We start from the raw sequence: 16,596 nt of genomic DNA on the forward strand, positions 1-16,596 counted from the left end.
AACAAAGCTACCCCCTGAAATGAAGCTAGCTTTTGAAATCTTCCTGCTGAGTTCTCCTTCAGCAGGATTTCCTCTTTTCCCTGGGGGCCATGATGAAGGATGTGTCTGTCCTGGGGGTGGAGCTGAAGAGCAGGCTTGGAGGGAGGCGGCCCAGGCGTGCAGCCTAGACTCTGGGGTCAGACCTGGCCCTCAATCCTGGCTCTGTTGCAGCCGTTTGATCGGGTGAAGTTACTCACCCTTTCTGTGAGTCAGTGCTTTCCTCCGTCAACTCTGGGACTGATACAAAGGAGTGTCTGAAGAGGCTTAGCGCCGGCTAGGCTGCTCATTTTGCTGTACTTTGCTTTAATTAGGTAGTCATATAATAACACTTTCTTTTTAAAATAAATTTTTTTAGTATTTTTATTTTTTAATTTTTTGGCCACCCCAAATGGCATATGGGATCTTAGTTCCCCAACCAGGGGTCAAAATCACGCCCCCTGCACTGAAGCACAGTCTTAACTACTGGACTGCCAAGGAAGCCCCATAACAGCACTTTCTGTACGTCAAAAATAAAATCACGAGCTTCCCTAGTGGCTCAGGGTGGTAAAGAATCAGCCTGCCAATGCAGTTGATCCCTGGTCTGGGAAGATCCCACATGCCACAGACCAACTAGGCCGAGTGCCCCAACTGTTGAGCCTGTGGTAGTCCACAAGGGAAGCCACGGCAGTGAGAAGCCCACGCACTGCATCTAGAGTAGCCCCCGCTCGCGGCAACTAGGGAAAGCCTGCTCGCCAGCGATGAAGACGCAGAACAGCCAAAAATATATAAAATTATTTAAAAAAAAAAACCACCCAAAATACACAATCACATCCTTGTTCACAGCCCTCTTCTGTCTTTTCAGTCTTCTTAGGAAGACTAAGTCTAGCTTTTCCAGGTCTCTCTTTGTTTCGGGCTTTATCTAAGTATGCTGCTGCTAAGTTGCTTCAGTCGTGTCCAACTCTGTGCGACCCCATAGATGGCAGCCCACCAGGCTCCCCTGTCCCTGGGATTCTCCAGGCAAGAACACTGGAGTGGGTTGCCATTTCCTTCTCCAATGCATGAAAGTGAAAAGTGAAAGTGAAGTCACTCAGTTGTGTCCGACTCTTAGCGACCCCATGGACTGCAGCCCACCAGGCTCCTCTGTCCATGGGGTTTTCCAGGCCAGAGTACTGGAGTGGGGTGCCATTGCCTTCTCCATTATGGGCCCTCATTAAAACAGCCAAAACGTTCCTGAAAGAACAGGCATGAAAAGATGGTGGTGATTCATCCATACATACAATATTCTTTTGGATAACACAGAAAAAAACAAGTAAAAGATATAGATCTTAAGTGCCTCTAAGACTAGAAAGACCCGTCAAGTTATTTTAAAATAACTATCATTTCATATTTTAAAAATCCTAGTGATTTTTGAACTTCATTTTCCTTCACATGATTCCAGTCACTTTCAGGTTGTATGTTGTTTCCAGATCGCACCGTGGCTCAGAGCAGCTGTGTGTCACACGGACCAGCTAGTGTGGTTGCTGACAGAGGCACTGGGAAGCTCGCTGCCCACCCGCCTCCAGTAGGTACTGCTCCCCAGAGCCCTCCAAAGACGGGCAGCCACAGAGGCTGGCAGTCAGAACGGTTGCTCAAGGACCGCGTGCCTCTTGGCCTTTCCTCCCACGATAATAATCCTAACATTTGGGCAAACGCCTGGCTTGAGCCAGAGCCCCATCCAAACACAATATGATCTCAATCCATCCTGGCTTCATTCTAGAACCTTTACCCCTGGAAGCCTACCCGGCAGCAGTCGGGGAGGGCATAGCATGAGTGCAGACTCCCAGGACCGCCCTTCGTTCACAGCCCTGGTAAGAGTAAGAGCAGGAGTTTGGCCTCTGGCCACCGTGGCTCTGTTCCCCAGCTCTGGTCCTCATTGTCTGGGATAAACTCCTCAGCGCCTGGTTTCCTCAAATGTAAAATGGGGATGACTCTGGCTGTAGTGGAGCAGCTGTGAAATGCCTGCTGCCTGACAGGCAGCCCTCGGTCAAGGGCAGAGAGCCTCACGGGGCGGGACAGTGGGGAATGGGACAGCTGGGGACGTGGGGCCTCCGGGCAGCCTGGTGCTTTCCTTGTTTGGAGCTGCGACAAGAACACAGGGGCGGGACACGCAGAGAGAGATGAAACCGACCAAGGAGCATGTGGCACCTTCTCATTTAGTCAGTCTTTATTTAAATGTGTGCTTTTGAAATGGCTTATTAAACATGACCTTTTCGAAACTCAAATCTCACAATATTTAGTGACTTTTATGCAAACGTACTTTAACCGTGAGTTTTTGGCTCCCTCTTTCTCACGTTAATAATTTACAAATTTGTATCACAGCAAAACCCCAGCTACTTCATTTATTATAGGGGTTTGCTAGGAAAGAGCTAATTCAAGCTCAGAGGAAATACAATATGTTTTACTTATCAAAAAAAGAATTCTAACACGGCTTTGCTTTCCACTTGAAAGTACATGTCCCATGATGTGTGGGACAGTATTTAAGCAAAGAAATACATTTCCAATAGTGCTGGGCCTTCTTTCTTTTTTTTTTTTTTTAATATTTACACTCATCTCTTTTAAACAAACAAAACCAGAAAAGTCAGATTCGAAGAGACTCTGGACTGTCAGGGAATGTTATAAAAATAATCTGACCTCAGCGATGCAAGACGGAAGGCCATCAGATGGCCCAGCACTCGTCAGTACTGCTACAAGAAGCTCCCGCAGACCCAAGAGCATCTGCCTCAGAATTCAACGCTGGGGCTGGGGGCGGGGATAAACGTAGCCAAGAAGGATCAAACCACGCCAGGTGATGCTTCAGATGCTAAATCTACAAGAGCATGGATCCTGGAGCGGGATCTTCCCCTCTCTGGCTGGAGAAATATCTGGTTCAAGAACACAGTACCCTACATTGTAAAAAGTGAAGATTCCTATGGAAGGCACTAATTCATGATCTGGAAACAGAATCATTAAAAAAAAAATACAGACTAACAATTATACTTTTAATGTCTTGTAAATATAGCTTTAAAATTCCATTTTGTCCACCTGATGTCTGAAAACAAACCGTGACCTTTATTTTAAAAAAACACAAATTAATTCCTAAATCATCCTAGTATGCAAGAGAGTATTTGAGACCAACATTTTTACAGAAACCTTTTCAGTGAAGAATCTGATGTGAAATGACAATGACAGATCAGAAATTAGAGTGAAATTTTTTTTTAGTTCTTTGAGGATGTTTCATGCATGTAATCATTTGTCCTTCCAACTGCAGTGTTCCCTTATGTATAAGTGGTCTAAAGCCCTGTGTGACCCTCTGGACCTGTGGTTTTACACACAGTAGGCATCTCGATGCAATGATTCTTACTCTGAAAAACACTTTCACCATAAAACTTCTTTCCCAAATTAAGAAGTATGGAAAAAAAAAAAAAAGAAGTATGAATGAAATATTCCAAATATTCACTAACCCTATAGAAGTCTGTGAAACAGCAATTACTTCTGCTAGAGCTGTGGTTCTTAACCGTCTGTTATAAGTTTTAAGTGAGCAGGTCCTGCCCGGTGGGCCCTCCATGCCTGTGATCCTTGTTAGACCGTCCTGCCTATACCTAGCTGGTTCCATACTAACCTGGTCAGAGTAGGGTGTGTGTGTGTCTGTGTGTGTGTACCATGAGTCAGGTGTGCAGAGGAGACTCATTGAGATGGAATGTGAGATCATAATTATAAAGGAGGATATCAGTTTCCTAGGAAGTTAAGAATGAATGATTATGGTTAAAAGATGTGGGTAGGGAACAGAATGTGGAATGGCTGAAAATACTGGATCTTATTTTCTTAGTGCCTTAAGAAATTTGTGGGTCCAACTGCAGATGGGCAAAACAGTTTTGTGCATCTTGCCCCAACTCCCAGTTCTCCTCTGAGAATTTAATCCTCTTGGAGGACTGGGTGACATCCACCCTTTGAGTTCCCAGTACTTGGTGGCTTGTGGTGACTGAGGGCTCATCTGCAAGCCCACAGCCTTGCTGCCTTTCACTAAGAAAGGGTTAAAGTTGCTTTCATCAATTTCCCAACACGATGGCTCTGATTTCATATAAATAATCACAGGTTAAAATGAATATATTATTCTAAATTAATTTTTTTTCATCCAAATGATTATATTCCACCTACCCTGAATGACAGATTGAGGAAAAACAGGCACCTCCATAGCCTTCCCAAGAATGGCTACTTTTTGGAATGACACTTGTCACATGAACTGAATAAACGAGGTGGTGACGGTGGCAGGAAACTTGGTGGGACTTCAAGGGGCCACCTTCTTCAGGTCACGAATCTGTTTAATCAGGTAGTTCTTCTCATCGGTGAACTGCTCGTCGTCGGTCCTTTCTTTTTGGAAGTTGCTCAGAAACTCGATGAGTTTGGGTTGGTTTTTCAGAAGAATCTCCACAATAGGCTGTGTTTTGTGAGGACTGGCCACAAATACCTGAGACACGAGAAACACACCTAGGTCAAGGGACACACACCTGGGAACACGGTCCCTCCCGCGTCTCATTCGTTACTTGGTTTATTGAACACAGAAAGCCCGCGATTTTACTCCCTTTTAGAAGAAAACACGGTGTAGGTGACATGAGAGTCCACGAATCAGATTTTCTCTTTCTTCTTTGGTGGATTGTATGTTCCTTGGACTTCGTCCATTTCATCTAGGTCACCTCATTTATTGATGTACAATTATTTGTAGTATTCTCTTATGATCTTTTATTTTTATAAGGAGGTTGAATCAGGAACCAAAAACCTCTCAACAAAAGTCCAGACAGAACCAGATGATTTCACAGTAAATTCTACACATTTTAAAAGAAAAATCGACACCAATCTACTTCAAATTGTTCCAGAAAATAAAAGAGAAGGGAATAATTCCTAACTCGTTATATGAGGTTAGCATTACTCTGTTACCAAAGCCAGACAAAACTACCACTAGAAAACTACAGACCAGTCTCTTTTATGAATGAAGATACAAAAATCCTCAACAAAAGACAAGCAAATGAAGTCCAGAATAATATTAAAAGGATTATACACTATAACCAAGTGGGATTTATCCCAGAAATACAAGCATGGCTCAATGTAATGAAATCAATCAATGTAATCCACCACATGTACTGGACTGACCTGCATCCTCTCAAAAGACGAATATTCAAGCCCCAACCCTTGGTACCTGTGAATGTGACCTTATTTGGAAGCAGAGATGTAATCAAATTAAGATGAGTTCATACTGGGCTAGGCTGGGCCTGAACCCCACTATTAATACCAGTATTCTTAGAGGAAGAGGAAATTTTGGACACAGAAACACACAGATGCAGAGGAAAATGCCATGTGAAGATGGAGGCAGAAATGCTGCAAAATCAGCTTTACTTCAGACACAATGAATAAACTTTCATTAAAAAGAAAAACAAAAAAGATGGAGACAGAGACTGGGGTTATGCATCCTAAGGCAAGGAGTGCCAAGGACTTCTGGCAACCACCAGAAGCTCGGAGAGAGGCACAGATTTTCCCTGAAAGCTCCCAAAGGAAACAAGCTTGTTGACACCTTGATTTTGGACTTTTAGTCGACAGAATGCAGAGACAATGACTTTCTGTTGTTTTAGGACACTTAGCCTATGGTACTTCGTTAAAGCAGCTCTAGGAAGTCAATATGACACATGATTACACTGAAAGAAAACCATATGATCATTTTAACTCATCCAGAAAAAGTATTTGACAAACTCCAACATCTTTTCATAATAATTTAAAAAAAGCAAACACTCAACATGGGACAGCTGGAAATCCACATGCCAAAAAAAAAAAAAAATTAAGTTGGACCCTTATTTCACACCATAAACAAAAATTAACTCAAAATTTATCAAAAACCTAAATATAAGAGCTAATAAAACTTTTAGAGGAAAATACATGGGTACATCTTCATGACCTTGGATTTAACAGTGGTTTCATAGCTACATCAAAAGCAGGAGCAAGAAAAGAAAAAAATGGGTAAAGCGAACTTCATTAAAATTTAAAACATTTGTGCATCAAAGGATACATCAAGAAAGTGAAAAGACAATGTAAAGAATGTTAGAAAATATTTACAAATCGTATATATGACCAGTGTCTATTATCCAGAATATATAAAGAATTCTTCCAATGCAACAACAAAAATACACACAAAGTTTTTTAAAAAGGGGCAAAGGACTTGAGTGGACATTTCCCCAAAGAAAATATATAAATTATCAATATGCATGTGAAAAAAAAGTTCAACATCATTAGGTCACTAGGAAACACAAATGGAAACCGCAACGAGACTAGTGCTTGCTGTGTGCTCAGTTGCTCAGTCGTGTCCAGCTCTTTGTGACTCCACGGACTGTAGCCCACCAGGCTCTTCTGTCCACGGGATTCTCCAAGCAAGAATACTGGAGTGGGTTGCCACTTATTCCTCCAGAGTATCTCCCCAACACAGGGATCGAACCCATGTCCCCTGTATTGACAGGCAGATTCTCTACTGCTGAGCCACCCGGGAAGCCCATTTTTTCTGTGCGTATGGCTAGATGCAATAATTGAGACAAAACTGGGCTTCCCAGCTGGTGCTACTGGTAAGGAACCCACCTGCCAATGCAGGAAAGCAGGAGACAGGGGTTCAATCCCTGGGTCCACAAGATCCCCTGTATTCTTGCCTGGAGAATCCCATGGACAGAGGAGCCTGGGACTACAGTCCATAGGGTTGCGAAGAGTCGGACACGACTGAAGCGACTTCTCACTCACGCACCACATATGCTCAAATTCCAGCAGCTCTGAGAGTGGTGAGCCGATAGGCACTGACCACCCGCTTCCTTTACATGGCTTAGTAGAAAGTGGCAGTCTGGTCCTTTGCTATTAAGGAAGCTAACAGGGAAAGGAAAGAGATACCAGCTCATAGTGGATTCCTAAATTCATATTGGATGCATGTCTGGAAGAGGCAGGATCATAGAGACAAAGGTCTCCTGAACCTGCTGCTAAGTCGCTTCAGTCGTGTCCGACTCTGTGCGACCCCATAGACGGCAGCCCACCAGGCTCCCCCATCCCTGGGATTCTCCAGGCAAGAACACTGGAGTGGGTTGCCATTTCCTTCTCCAATGCATGAAAGTGAAAAATGAAAGTGAAGTCACCCAGTTGTGTCCGACCCTCAGCGACCCCATGGACTGCAGCCTTCCAGGCTCCTCCGCGCATGGGATTTTCCAGGCAAGAGTACTGGAGTGGGATGCCATTGCCTTCTCCTGAACCTAATATCCTGGAATTACACTTAAAAAAAAAATGCATGTTTATTTATTTTTTCTTGGAGTATAATTGTTTTACAATATTTTGTTATTTCTGCTGTTCATGAATCAGCTCTATGTATAAATATATCCATCCATCCACACACTCTTGAGCCTCCCTTCCACCTTTCCCAGAGTTTTTTCATTTTAATCTAACTGTAACTTTTAAACATTTTTAAATTTTTATTTATTTATTTGGTTGTGCTGGGTCTTAGTTGCCGCGTGTGGTATCTTTGATTTTTGTTGTGGCACGTGGGACCTTTAGTTCTTGAGTTGTGGCGTGTGAACTCTTGGTTGCAGCATATGGGATCTAGTTCCCCAACCAGGGATCAAATCCAGGCCCAGGGCACTGGGAACCTGCAGTCTGAGCCCCTGGACCACCAGGCAAGTCCCCAACTTCAGCTTTTTTAATTTAACATTTTGCAAGTGAAGAAACAGATCCGAATGGATTTGCCCAAAGTCACTGATGGCAACTGGGCCACAACAAACACCCAGGTCTCTTGTGTTCCGGCCAGTCCTTTCCCATCATACAACCTTGTTCGTCAATAGCAGAGAAAACGTGAAATGGCATCTCATTCGAGTCCTTGGACGATTCAAGCAAGCTAGTAAAAACTGGCCATTAATAATCTGGTGAAGACATTTTTAGACCACATTTTCTGTATCTTATGGGAGGTACTTGGGGAAAGAGACTATTAATAAAGAACTGCAAAAAAACTGAAAAATAACTTTCTTCTTCTAAATAACAAAATATTATTTTTGGCAAGTAAACAATTCAGTGTGCACTTCAGTGGGAGGAGGAAAGTCAGGGTCTGGGGCACGTCCAGTTTATACGCATGCAAGTAAACAAGTGGCCGACTATTTTTAAATATGCCTACTCTGTCCAATAATGAGACGATCCAAATTCTGATCTCACAGGATGGAAGTAGGTTATTTCTATTTTGCCACTCACTGAATACTTCTATAATACTGCATTTTGGAACAAAATTATATGAAGCATGTTTTCACCTACAATGGCATAGTAAAACTCTGTGGGAGCTGGGATGACAGAACAACGGCAAGCCTCTGTAATTGCTCAGTCAGAAAGGAAGGATCTTAAGAGGGTCTGTCATTTTATACTGTGCAGGCGTTTTCCTGTCCTACAAGAGCCTATTTTTATTCCATCCAATCTGTGCTTATTCCTTATGAAATAATACAAACACAGAGAAGAGCACAGCAGTAACACTGCAGATTTCAAGTTCCCACCGTCAGCTCTATCCTTTTTGCCATATGTGCCTTCAGAATCTGAATAAAATAAAACATTACAGATAAAATTCCAGGCCATTAGACACTTCTTGATGTCATTCTCTTTCTTGATGTCATTCTCCCTCCGGTGAGGTGACTGCTATCCTGAATTTGGTATTTATCATTTCTATACAGGTTTTTAGACACTAACTACATATGTATGAATCTATACATAGTATAGTTTTTCATGTTTTTAAACTTTAAATAAATAAAATCCTTTTAATACTTTCTTAATTCCACTCAATGTTTCTGAGACTTATCTACATTGATCCCATATAACTCTATTAATTTTAACCCATTCTATATGCTATTATGTAAATATATCACAATTTATTGTCCTAAATTTCTGCAGATACCCATTTTTTTTTCATTTTCATGCTAAACAATGTGCAATAAACATTTTGGTACAGAATTCCTTATGCCTGTGAGCAAGACTGTCCAGGAAATGAGATTTTAGGAATGAAGAGTATGGACACTTTCAGTACTTTATTTTGCTAAACTGCTCTCCCAAGTGCTTGTATTAACACTAATTTACAGTGTACAGACCTACTGTTCCCCCAGCCTTACCACAGTTTGATATTGTCAGACCTAAACATTTTTGGCAATATGAAAAATGTAACGTGACATCTCATTGATATTTTAATGGCCATTTCCATGATTGCCACTGAGATGAGCATCTTTACTTATTTGTTGGCCAATCAGGTTTCCCGTTTATTTGTTGGCCAATCAGGTTTCCCCTGGAGAAGGAAAGGGCAACCCACTCCAGTGTTCTTCCCTGGGAAATCCCACGAACAGAGGAGCCTGGCAGGCTACGGGCCATGGGATCACAGTGTCGAACACGACTGATTGACTAAACAACAAACAACAAAAACAGGTTTCCTCATTTGTAAGTTACCAACTTGTATCCTTTGCCCATTTTTCTATTTAACTGTTTGCTTTTTTCTAAATGATTTGTCAACTCTATGTGTCACATTCTGTCCTGTTCTCTCATTTTGTTTATGATGTCTTTTCAAATAGGTGTTAAATTTAAATGTCAAATATTATTTCCTTTTATGCTTTGTGATTTCAAATTCTTTTTAAAAATTCTTCCTTTCCCAACATCATAAAAGGTTTATTTTTTCTTTTAAAAGTTAAAAGATGTTTTGCTTTTCAAGTGTAGCTCTCTACTGATAATTTATTTCTGAATATAGTGGATGGGAATTTCTATATTAATAATCCCTTATCCTAAGAACCATACACAGAAGAACTATAAAAAAAAGGTCTTCATGACTCAGATAACCATGATAGTGTGATCACTCACCTAGAGCGCGATATCCTGGAGTGTGAAGTCAAGTGGGCCTTAGGAAGCATCACTATGAACAAAGCTAGTGGATGTGATAGAATTCCAGTTGAGCTGATTCAACTCCTAAAAGATGATGCTGTGAAAGTGCTGCACTTAATATGCCAGCAAATTTGGAAAACTCAGCAGTGGCCACAAGACTGGAAAAGGTCAGTTTTCATTCCAATCCCAAAGAAGGGCAATGCCAAAGAATGCTCAAACTACCGCACAGATGCACTCATCTCACACACTAGTAAAGTGATGCTCAATTGTCCAAGCCAGGCTTCAGCAGTACATGAACTGTGAACTTCCAGATGTTCAAGCTGGATTTACAAAAGGCAGAGGAACCAGAGATCAAACTGCCAACATCCACTGGATCATCATAAAAGCAAAGGAGTTCCAGAAAAACACCTACTTCTGCTTTATTGACTATGCCAAAGCCTTTGACTGTGTGGATCACAACAAACTGTGGAAAATTCTGAAAGCGATGGGAATACCAGACAACTTGACCTGCCTCCTGAGAAATCTGTATACAGGTTAAGACCTGAGAAATCTGTATACAGGTTAAGAAGCAACAGTTAGAACTGGACATGGAACAACAGACTGGTTCCAAATTGGGAAAGGAGTACGTCAAGGCTACATCTTGTCACCCTGCTTATTTAACTTAGATGCAGAGTTCATCATGCGAAATGCCGGGCTGGATGAAGCACAAGTTGGGATCAAGATTGCTGGGAGAAATAACAATAACCTCAGATATGCAAATTATACCATCCTTATGGCAGAAAGCAAAGAAGAACTAAAGAGCCTCTTGATGAAAGAGAAAGAGGAGAGTGAAAAAGTAGGCTTAAAACTCAACATTCAGAAAACTAAGATCATGGCATCTGGTCCCATCAGTTCATGGGGAAACAATGGCAACAGTGACAGACTATTTTTGGGGGGCTCCAAAATCACTGCAGATGGTGAGTGCAGCCATGACATTAAAAGACGCTTGTTCCTTGGAAGAAAAGCTATGACCAACCTAGACAGCATATTAAAAAGCAGAGATATTACTCTGCCAACAAAGGTCCATCTAATCAAAGCTCTGGTTTTTCCAGTAGTCATGTATGGATCTAAGAGTTGGACTATAAAGAAAGCTGAGCACCGAAGAATTTATGCTTTTGAACTTGGTGTTGGAAAAGACTCTTGAGAGTCCCTTGGACTGAAAAAAGATCAACCCAGTCAATCATAAAGGAAATCAAAATAAAATTAAATTAAAAAAAAAAAAAAAGGAAATCAGTCCTGAATATTCACTGGAAGGACTGATGCTCAAGCTAAAACTCCAATACTTTGGCCACCTGATGTGAAGAACTGACTCGTTTGAAAAAACCCTGATTCTGGGAAAGACTGAAGACAGGAGAAGGGGACGACAGAAGATGAGATGGTTGGATGGCATCACTGACTCAACAGACATGAGTTTGAGTAAGCTCTAGGAGTTGGTGATGGACAGGGAAGCCTGGCGTGCTGCAGTCCGTGGGGTCACAAAGAGTCAACATGACTGAGCGACTGAACTGAACTAAGAAACAGTAACCCCTTCTTTAATGATTTATAATTTCTCCACTACCAAATATCAAATTTTCATATTTGCACAGGTTCACTTCTGGGGTTTACTCTGTTTTGTTGCTCTATTTATCTGTCTCCATACCAATACAGTATTATTTCCATTTATGATAAATCCAGAGGAAGTCTTAATATATAGTAGGATGGATTTCTCTACCTTGTTTTCTTTGAAAATTGTCACAGATAATCCCAGGCCATTGCTCTATCATACAAATTTTAGAATCAGCTAGTCAAGTTCCAGAAAAAGACTTGCTAGGATTCTGAATGCAATTAAATAGAATTTACAAATTAATATGGTATTTGAATGGCTCTAGTGGTTTTTTGCACAATAAAGATCTGGTGGCTTGAAAAATGAACTAAAATTTTTTTTTTACTTTTCAAAGCAACAATTACACACCTTAAAAATTGCTGTGTCTCTGACTTATATATATAAATTCAATCACAGAATATACCTTACAAAGATTTTAAAAAGAAAAAGAGGTTGAAACTCTCTCAACCCTTAATTCTATTCTAGATACTGATCCTAAGAAAATAATCCTTAAATTGGAAACAAATTAGCTCGAAACATAAAATGCTCATTGTAGCCTCAAATTGAAAATAGCCTAACTATAAACATGGGAATATTTAAGTAAACTACATATACTCAGTGAAAAACTATGATACCAGTAAAACTACTGACTCTTTTAAAAAGCTATATATAACAACAATGAATTAGTGTTCACATATGGTATAGTATTAAGTGATAAAATTAGTGTATCAATACTGTGTAGAATGTGAATTCAGCTGCAGAAAAAAACGTTTACATACGTGCACAGGAAAATAAAAGTTACTAAAATCTTTACAAGAGTTAAGTCACGGTTAGTGCATTATAGATTAGATTTCTCTCACCTACCCTACTTTTATTTTTTTTTACTTTATTTTTAAAAAGATTTGACTTCCCTGGTGACTCAGATGGTAAAGCATCTGCCTACAATGCAGGAGATCCAGGTTCAATCCCTGGGTTGGGAAGATCTTCTGGAAAAGGAAATGGCAACCCACTCCAGTACTCTCCCTTGGAGAATCCCATGGACGGAGGAGCCTGGTAGGTTACATACAGTCCATGGGGTCACAAAGAGTCGGACATGACTGAGTGACGTCACTTTCTTTTCACTCTTTTAAAAAGATTTTATTTATTTATTTTGGGGTGTGCTGGGTCTTCACTGCTGCGCATGGGCTTTCGCAAGTCGCAGTGAGCTGGGGCTACTCTCTAGCTGCGGTGCACGGCCTTCTCACTGCAGGGGCTTCTCCTTTTGTGGAGCGCGAGCTCTAGGGCATCTTGGCTGGCGCACAGGCTTAGCTGCTCCACGGCATGTGAGATCTTCCCGACCTGGGATTGAACCCACGGCCCCTGCATTGGCAGGTGGATTCTTAACCACTGGACCACCAGGGAAGCTCCTACTCTACTTTTAAACAAAACTACTGCTTAAAGTTTCTAGGAGATGATTTTATTACTCTTACACCACAGAAAAAATATTCGAAAAAGCAGGTATTATATAGACTAGTGTTCTTTTAAAATGCATTAAAATATTTCTAAGCAAGGAATGAGTAGTACACTGTGTTTCTTTCGGTTTCATTTAAAGTTCAAAGGAACATTTAAGGCGGAAATGAAACATTCAAATTCTGACACTCAGGGTTTGGGTTTTAGCTCAATCACTAATTATCTTAGTAACTCCTGGGAAACAGTATCCACCTATTTTCTTACTGAAAAAGATGCAAGTATTTCGAGATACAGATTCGTCAGCAAATCTTTTTGAAACAAATAGGCATCCACTCAAATAACTCTACAATTTCACCTAAAGTCACGCAAAACCTACAGACTGCTTAGTTCATGTTCTCTCGAGTCAAAAGGAAGATCCAAAATAGGGATTTTGCCATTTGAAACTGGAAAAGGAATGTCCACATTATTTCTGCAGGGTGCTGTTTACCTTAAAGACGTGAAAGGCTTCAAACTGGATGTTGGGGCTTTTATCCCGGAGGAGGTTCATCGTCAGTTTGAGGTTCTCTGGCTTGCTGATGTACTTGGTCATGATGGCAAAGTTGTGCCGGTCCAGGATCAGTTCACCTAGCAGCTACAGAAAAACACAAAATCAAAGTAGAATCTGAGAGTCCTTTTATTCAAAATACATCCCACTCCTTTCTCACCAGAAAAGAAAATGTAAGTTATGAATGTTGACGAGAAAAAAAAAAATCAGAGTCCTAAAGTGCATCTTAAAGCACAGGCATGGAGGCTGTAGTTATCCTTGTTATTTTTAAACTTTTCATACCGTCCTGCTAAAGTTAGTGCTTAATGCATTTCTGAGTCTTTTGTTTTTCTTTAATGCCATTCATTGTTGCAGCTTAAAAAAAAAGCTCTTTCAGGCTTCCCTAGTGGTCCAGTGGTTAAGGATCCACCTTGCAAAGCAGGGGACACCAGGTCCATCCGTGGTCGGGGAAGATCCCACATGCGCAGGGGCAACTACGTCCTCACAGCTTAGAGCCTGTGCTCTGCATCAAGAGAAGACACCGCAATGAGAAGGCCGCCTACCCAACTAGAGAGCAGCTCCCACTCGCCACAGCTAGAGAAACACAGCAACGAAGACCCAGTGCAGACAAACAAAAGCGCTCTCTGCAGCTTTCATCAAGACTTAGCCAGAAATCAGTTTATAATTTTTATCCCTTGCTTTAATGTGATTCTCACTAATGTATTGCTCCTTAGGCACTGAGATAGGAAAGAATAATAAAACTGACTCAACAATGATACCTCCCTTATCTCAATAAATATACTTTGGTAGTTTACTGGAAAAACAGACTATATTAAGTGACTCTTACCTTCTCCCTAAATCTTATGACAAAACCTGATATAGAGCCAGAAAAAAAAAATTCATTGACCCTGAGTCCGTATGAAATTTAATACGTATAGCAAGTTTTTATCAAAAAGCAAAACAGAACATTTTCTGGGGACAATAATTCCTAAAATGCAGCACTACTCCGTGTTATGAACTGCAGGTTTTTGTCCCTGTAAATCTGTATGTTGGAATCATAATCCCCAGTGCAATGGTATTAGGAGGTGGGGCCTTGGGCAGGCCAACAGGACATGAGGTAGAGCCGCCATGCATGGGTTTGGTGCTCCTGCACAAGAGACCCCGGGAGCTTTCTTGCTGCTGGCCCCTTGATCTCAGACTTCCTAGCATCCACACTGTGAGAAATAAATGTGCATTAAGTCACCCAGTCTATGGTATTTTTTGTTACAGCAGCCCAAATAGACTGCTGCTGCTGCTGCTAAGTCGCTTCAGTTGTGTCCAACTCTGCGACCCCATAGACGGCAGCCCACCAGGCTGCCCCATCCCTGGGATTCTCCAGGCAAGAGCACTGGAGTGGGTTGCCATTTCCTTCTCCAATGCATGAAAGTGAAAAGTGAAAGTGAAGTCGCTCAGTTGTGTCTGACTCTTAGCGACCCCATGGACTGCAGCCTACCAGGCTCCCCCGTCCATGGGATTTTCCAGGCAATAGCACTGGAGTGGAGAGCCATTGCCTTCTCCAAATAGACTAAGATACTTCAAAACAAATGCCAAAAGCGAGAATAGTTGAAGACCCTCTGGCAGGAAATAGCTGAACTTTTATTTTCACCATAGGGACAGCAAAACTAAGACTCAGTGCAGCCAAATAAACAAAAATATTTTTTAAAAATCCAAAACAAACCCCACTGTGACTGGACTCATTGCTACTGCATCCCTCCCTCTACCACCTCACTTATTTTTTTTCATTCTTCTGCTTCTGTGGCATAACTCCCCTTGCTCCAATTTCCCCCCAGCTTTAGCAAGGTGTAATTGACAAAACTGTATACATTTAAAGTGTACATCATGAAGATTTGATACGAGTACATACTGTGAAATATTTTCCACAATCAATTGAGTTAACATATCCATCACCTCATGTAGTTACCCTTTCCTCTTTTTGTGGTGAGACTAGTTAAGATCCACTCTCAGCAACTTTCAAGCATACACTACAATATTACTATGATTTTTTTTTTTTTTTGGCTGCAAGCGTGGCATGTGAGATCACAGTTACTCGCCAGGGATGGAACCTGCACCCCTTGCATTGAAAACTTGGGGTCCTAACCACTGGACCACAAGGGAAGTCCTACAATACAGTATTAATAACTATGGCCATCATGCTGTACATTAGATCTTCAGAATTCATCCATCTTATAACCAGAGCGTGTACCCTTTGCCCCACATCTCCCATCCCCCTGCCCCTCACCTTATAACCACCATTCTACCTGCTATTTCTATAGCTCAACCTCAACTTTTCTCCTCAGCTGAATCTCCTCTCCTGCCTTTGTGCTCTTTGCTTTTTCCTAGTTGTACTTACTCGGCTTTGCAGAACAGAGTTACTGGTAAACTTATCTAGAACACAAGCTTCACAAGGGCATGTGTCAAATCCTGCTCACGTTAGTAGCCTTGGCAACCTGTGTGAGGTGTGTGGATACTGTTGGGGAAATAAAGTCCAAACAACACAGAATCCTCTCCACAAAGTGTAGAAAAGAAAGAAAGCAGTTTCATCACTGAATATGTGTATCCAGAGCATGACGCTATAGGCACTCTACACAGAAGACATTAAAAGACATACAATCCTGTCTCATTTATACAGGCAAACTGTTATAATCCAGTACATACATAAACTCTCAAGACGAAAGATAACTGGTCACTCCCCTATAAGAGACCTTCCCTGGTGGCTCAGACAGTAAAGAGTCTGCCTGCAATTTAGAAGATCTGAGTTCGATCCTTGGGTTGGGAAGATTCCCCTGGAGTAGGAAATGGCAGCCCGCTCCAGTATTCTTGCCTGGAAAATCCCATGGACAGAGGAGCATGGTGGGCTACATACAGTCCACAGGGTCGCAAAGAGTCAGACACGACTGAGCAACTTCACTTTCCTTTCTTTCCCCTATAAGAAGGCTTGACAGCACTCTTTCCTAGTCCACTCTGAATTCACCCGGCCATGGAAGTAGCCATTTGTTTTACCTAGCTGCTTTTATCCAACTAATGAAGA

General features: G+C 41.5%; 1 protein-coding gene across 5 annotated transcripts in view; it reads right to left on the reverse strand.

Annotated features, from left to right (window-relative positions):
* Positions 1-2,194: 2,194 nt before the first annotated feature.
* The window catches only part of CAB39L (calcium binding protein 39 like), a 93,134-nt gene continuing 78,732 nt past the window's right edge, over positions 2,195-16,596 (reverse strand). For 3 of the 5 annotated variants that reach the window (XM_027557287.1, XM_027557291.1, XM_027557286.1), the window contains 2 exons: positions 13,494-13,637; positions 2,200-4,501 (listed from right to left, as the gene is read on the reverse strand). In XM_027557287.1, coding sequence (XP_027413088.1) covers positions 4,322-4,501; positions 13,494-13,637 — 324 coding nt within the window. In that variant the 3' untranslated portion in view covers positions 2,200-4,321. Of the gene's footprint in view, positions 4,502-13,493; positions 13,638-16,596 lie in introns of all 5 variants that reach the window. The other 2 variants (XM_027557289.1, XM_027557290.1) reach the window with 1 other exon arrangement.

This window comes from Bos indicus x Bos taurus, chromosome 12 (genome assembly GCF_003369695.1).
Source record: "Bos indicus x Bos taurus breed Angus x Brahman F1 hybrid chromosome 12, Bos_hybrid_MaternalHap_v2.0, whole genome shotgun sequence".
NCBI lineage: Eukaryota > Metazoa > Chordata > Mammalia > Artiodactyla > Bovidae > Bos > Bos indicus x Bos taurus.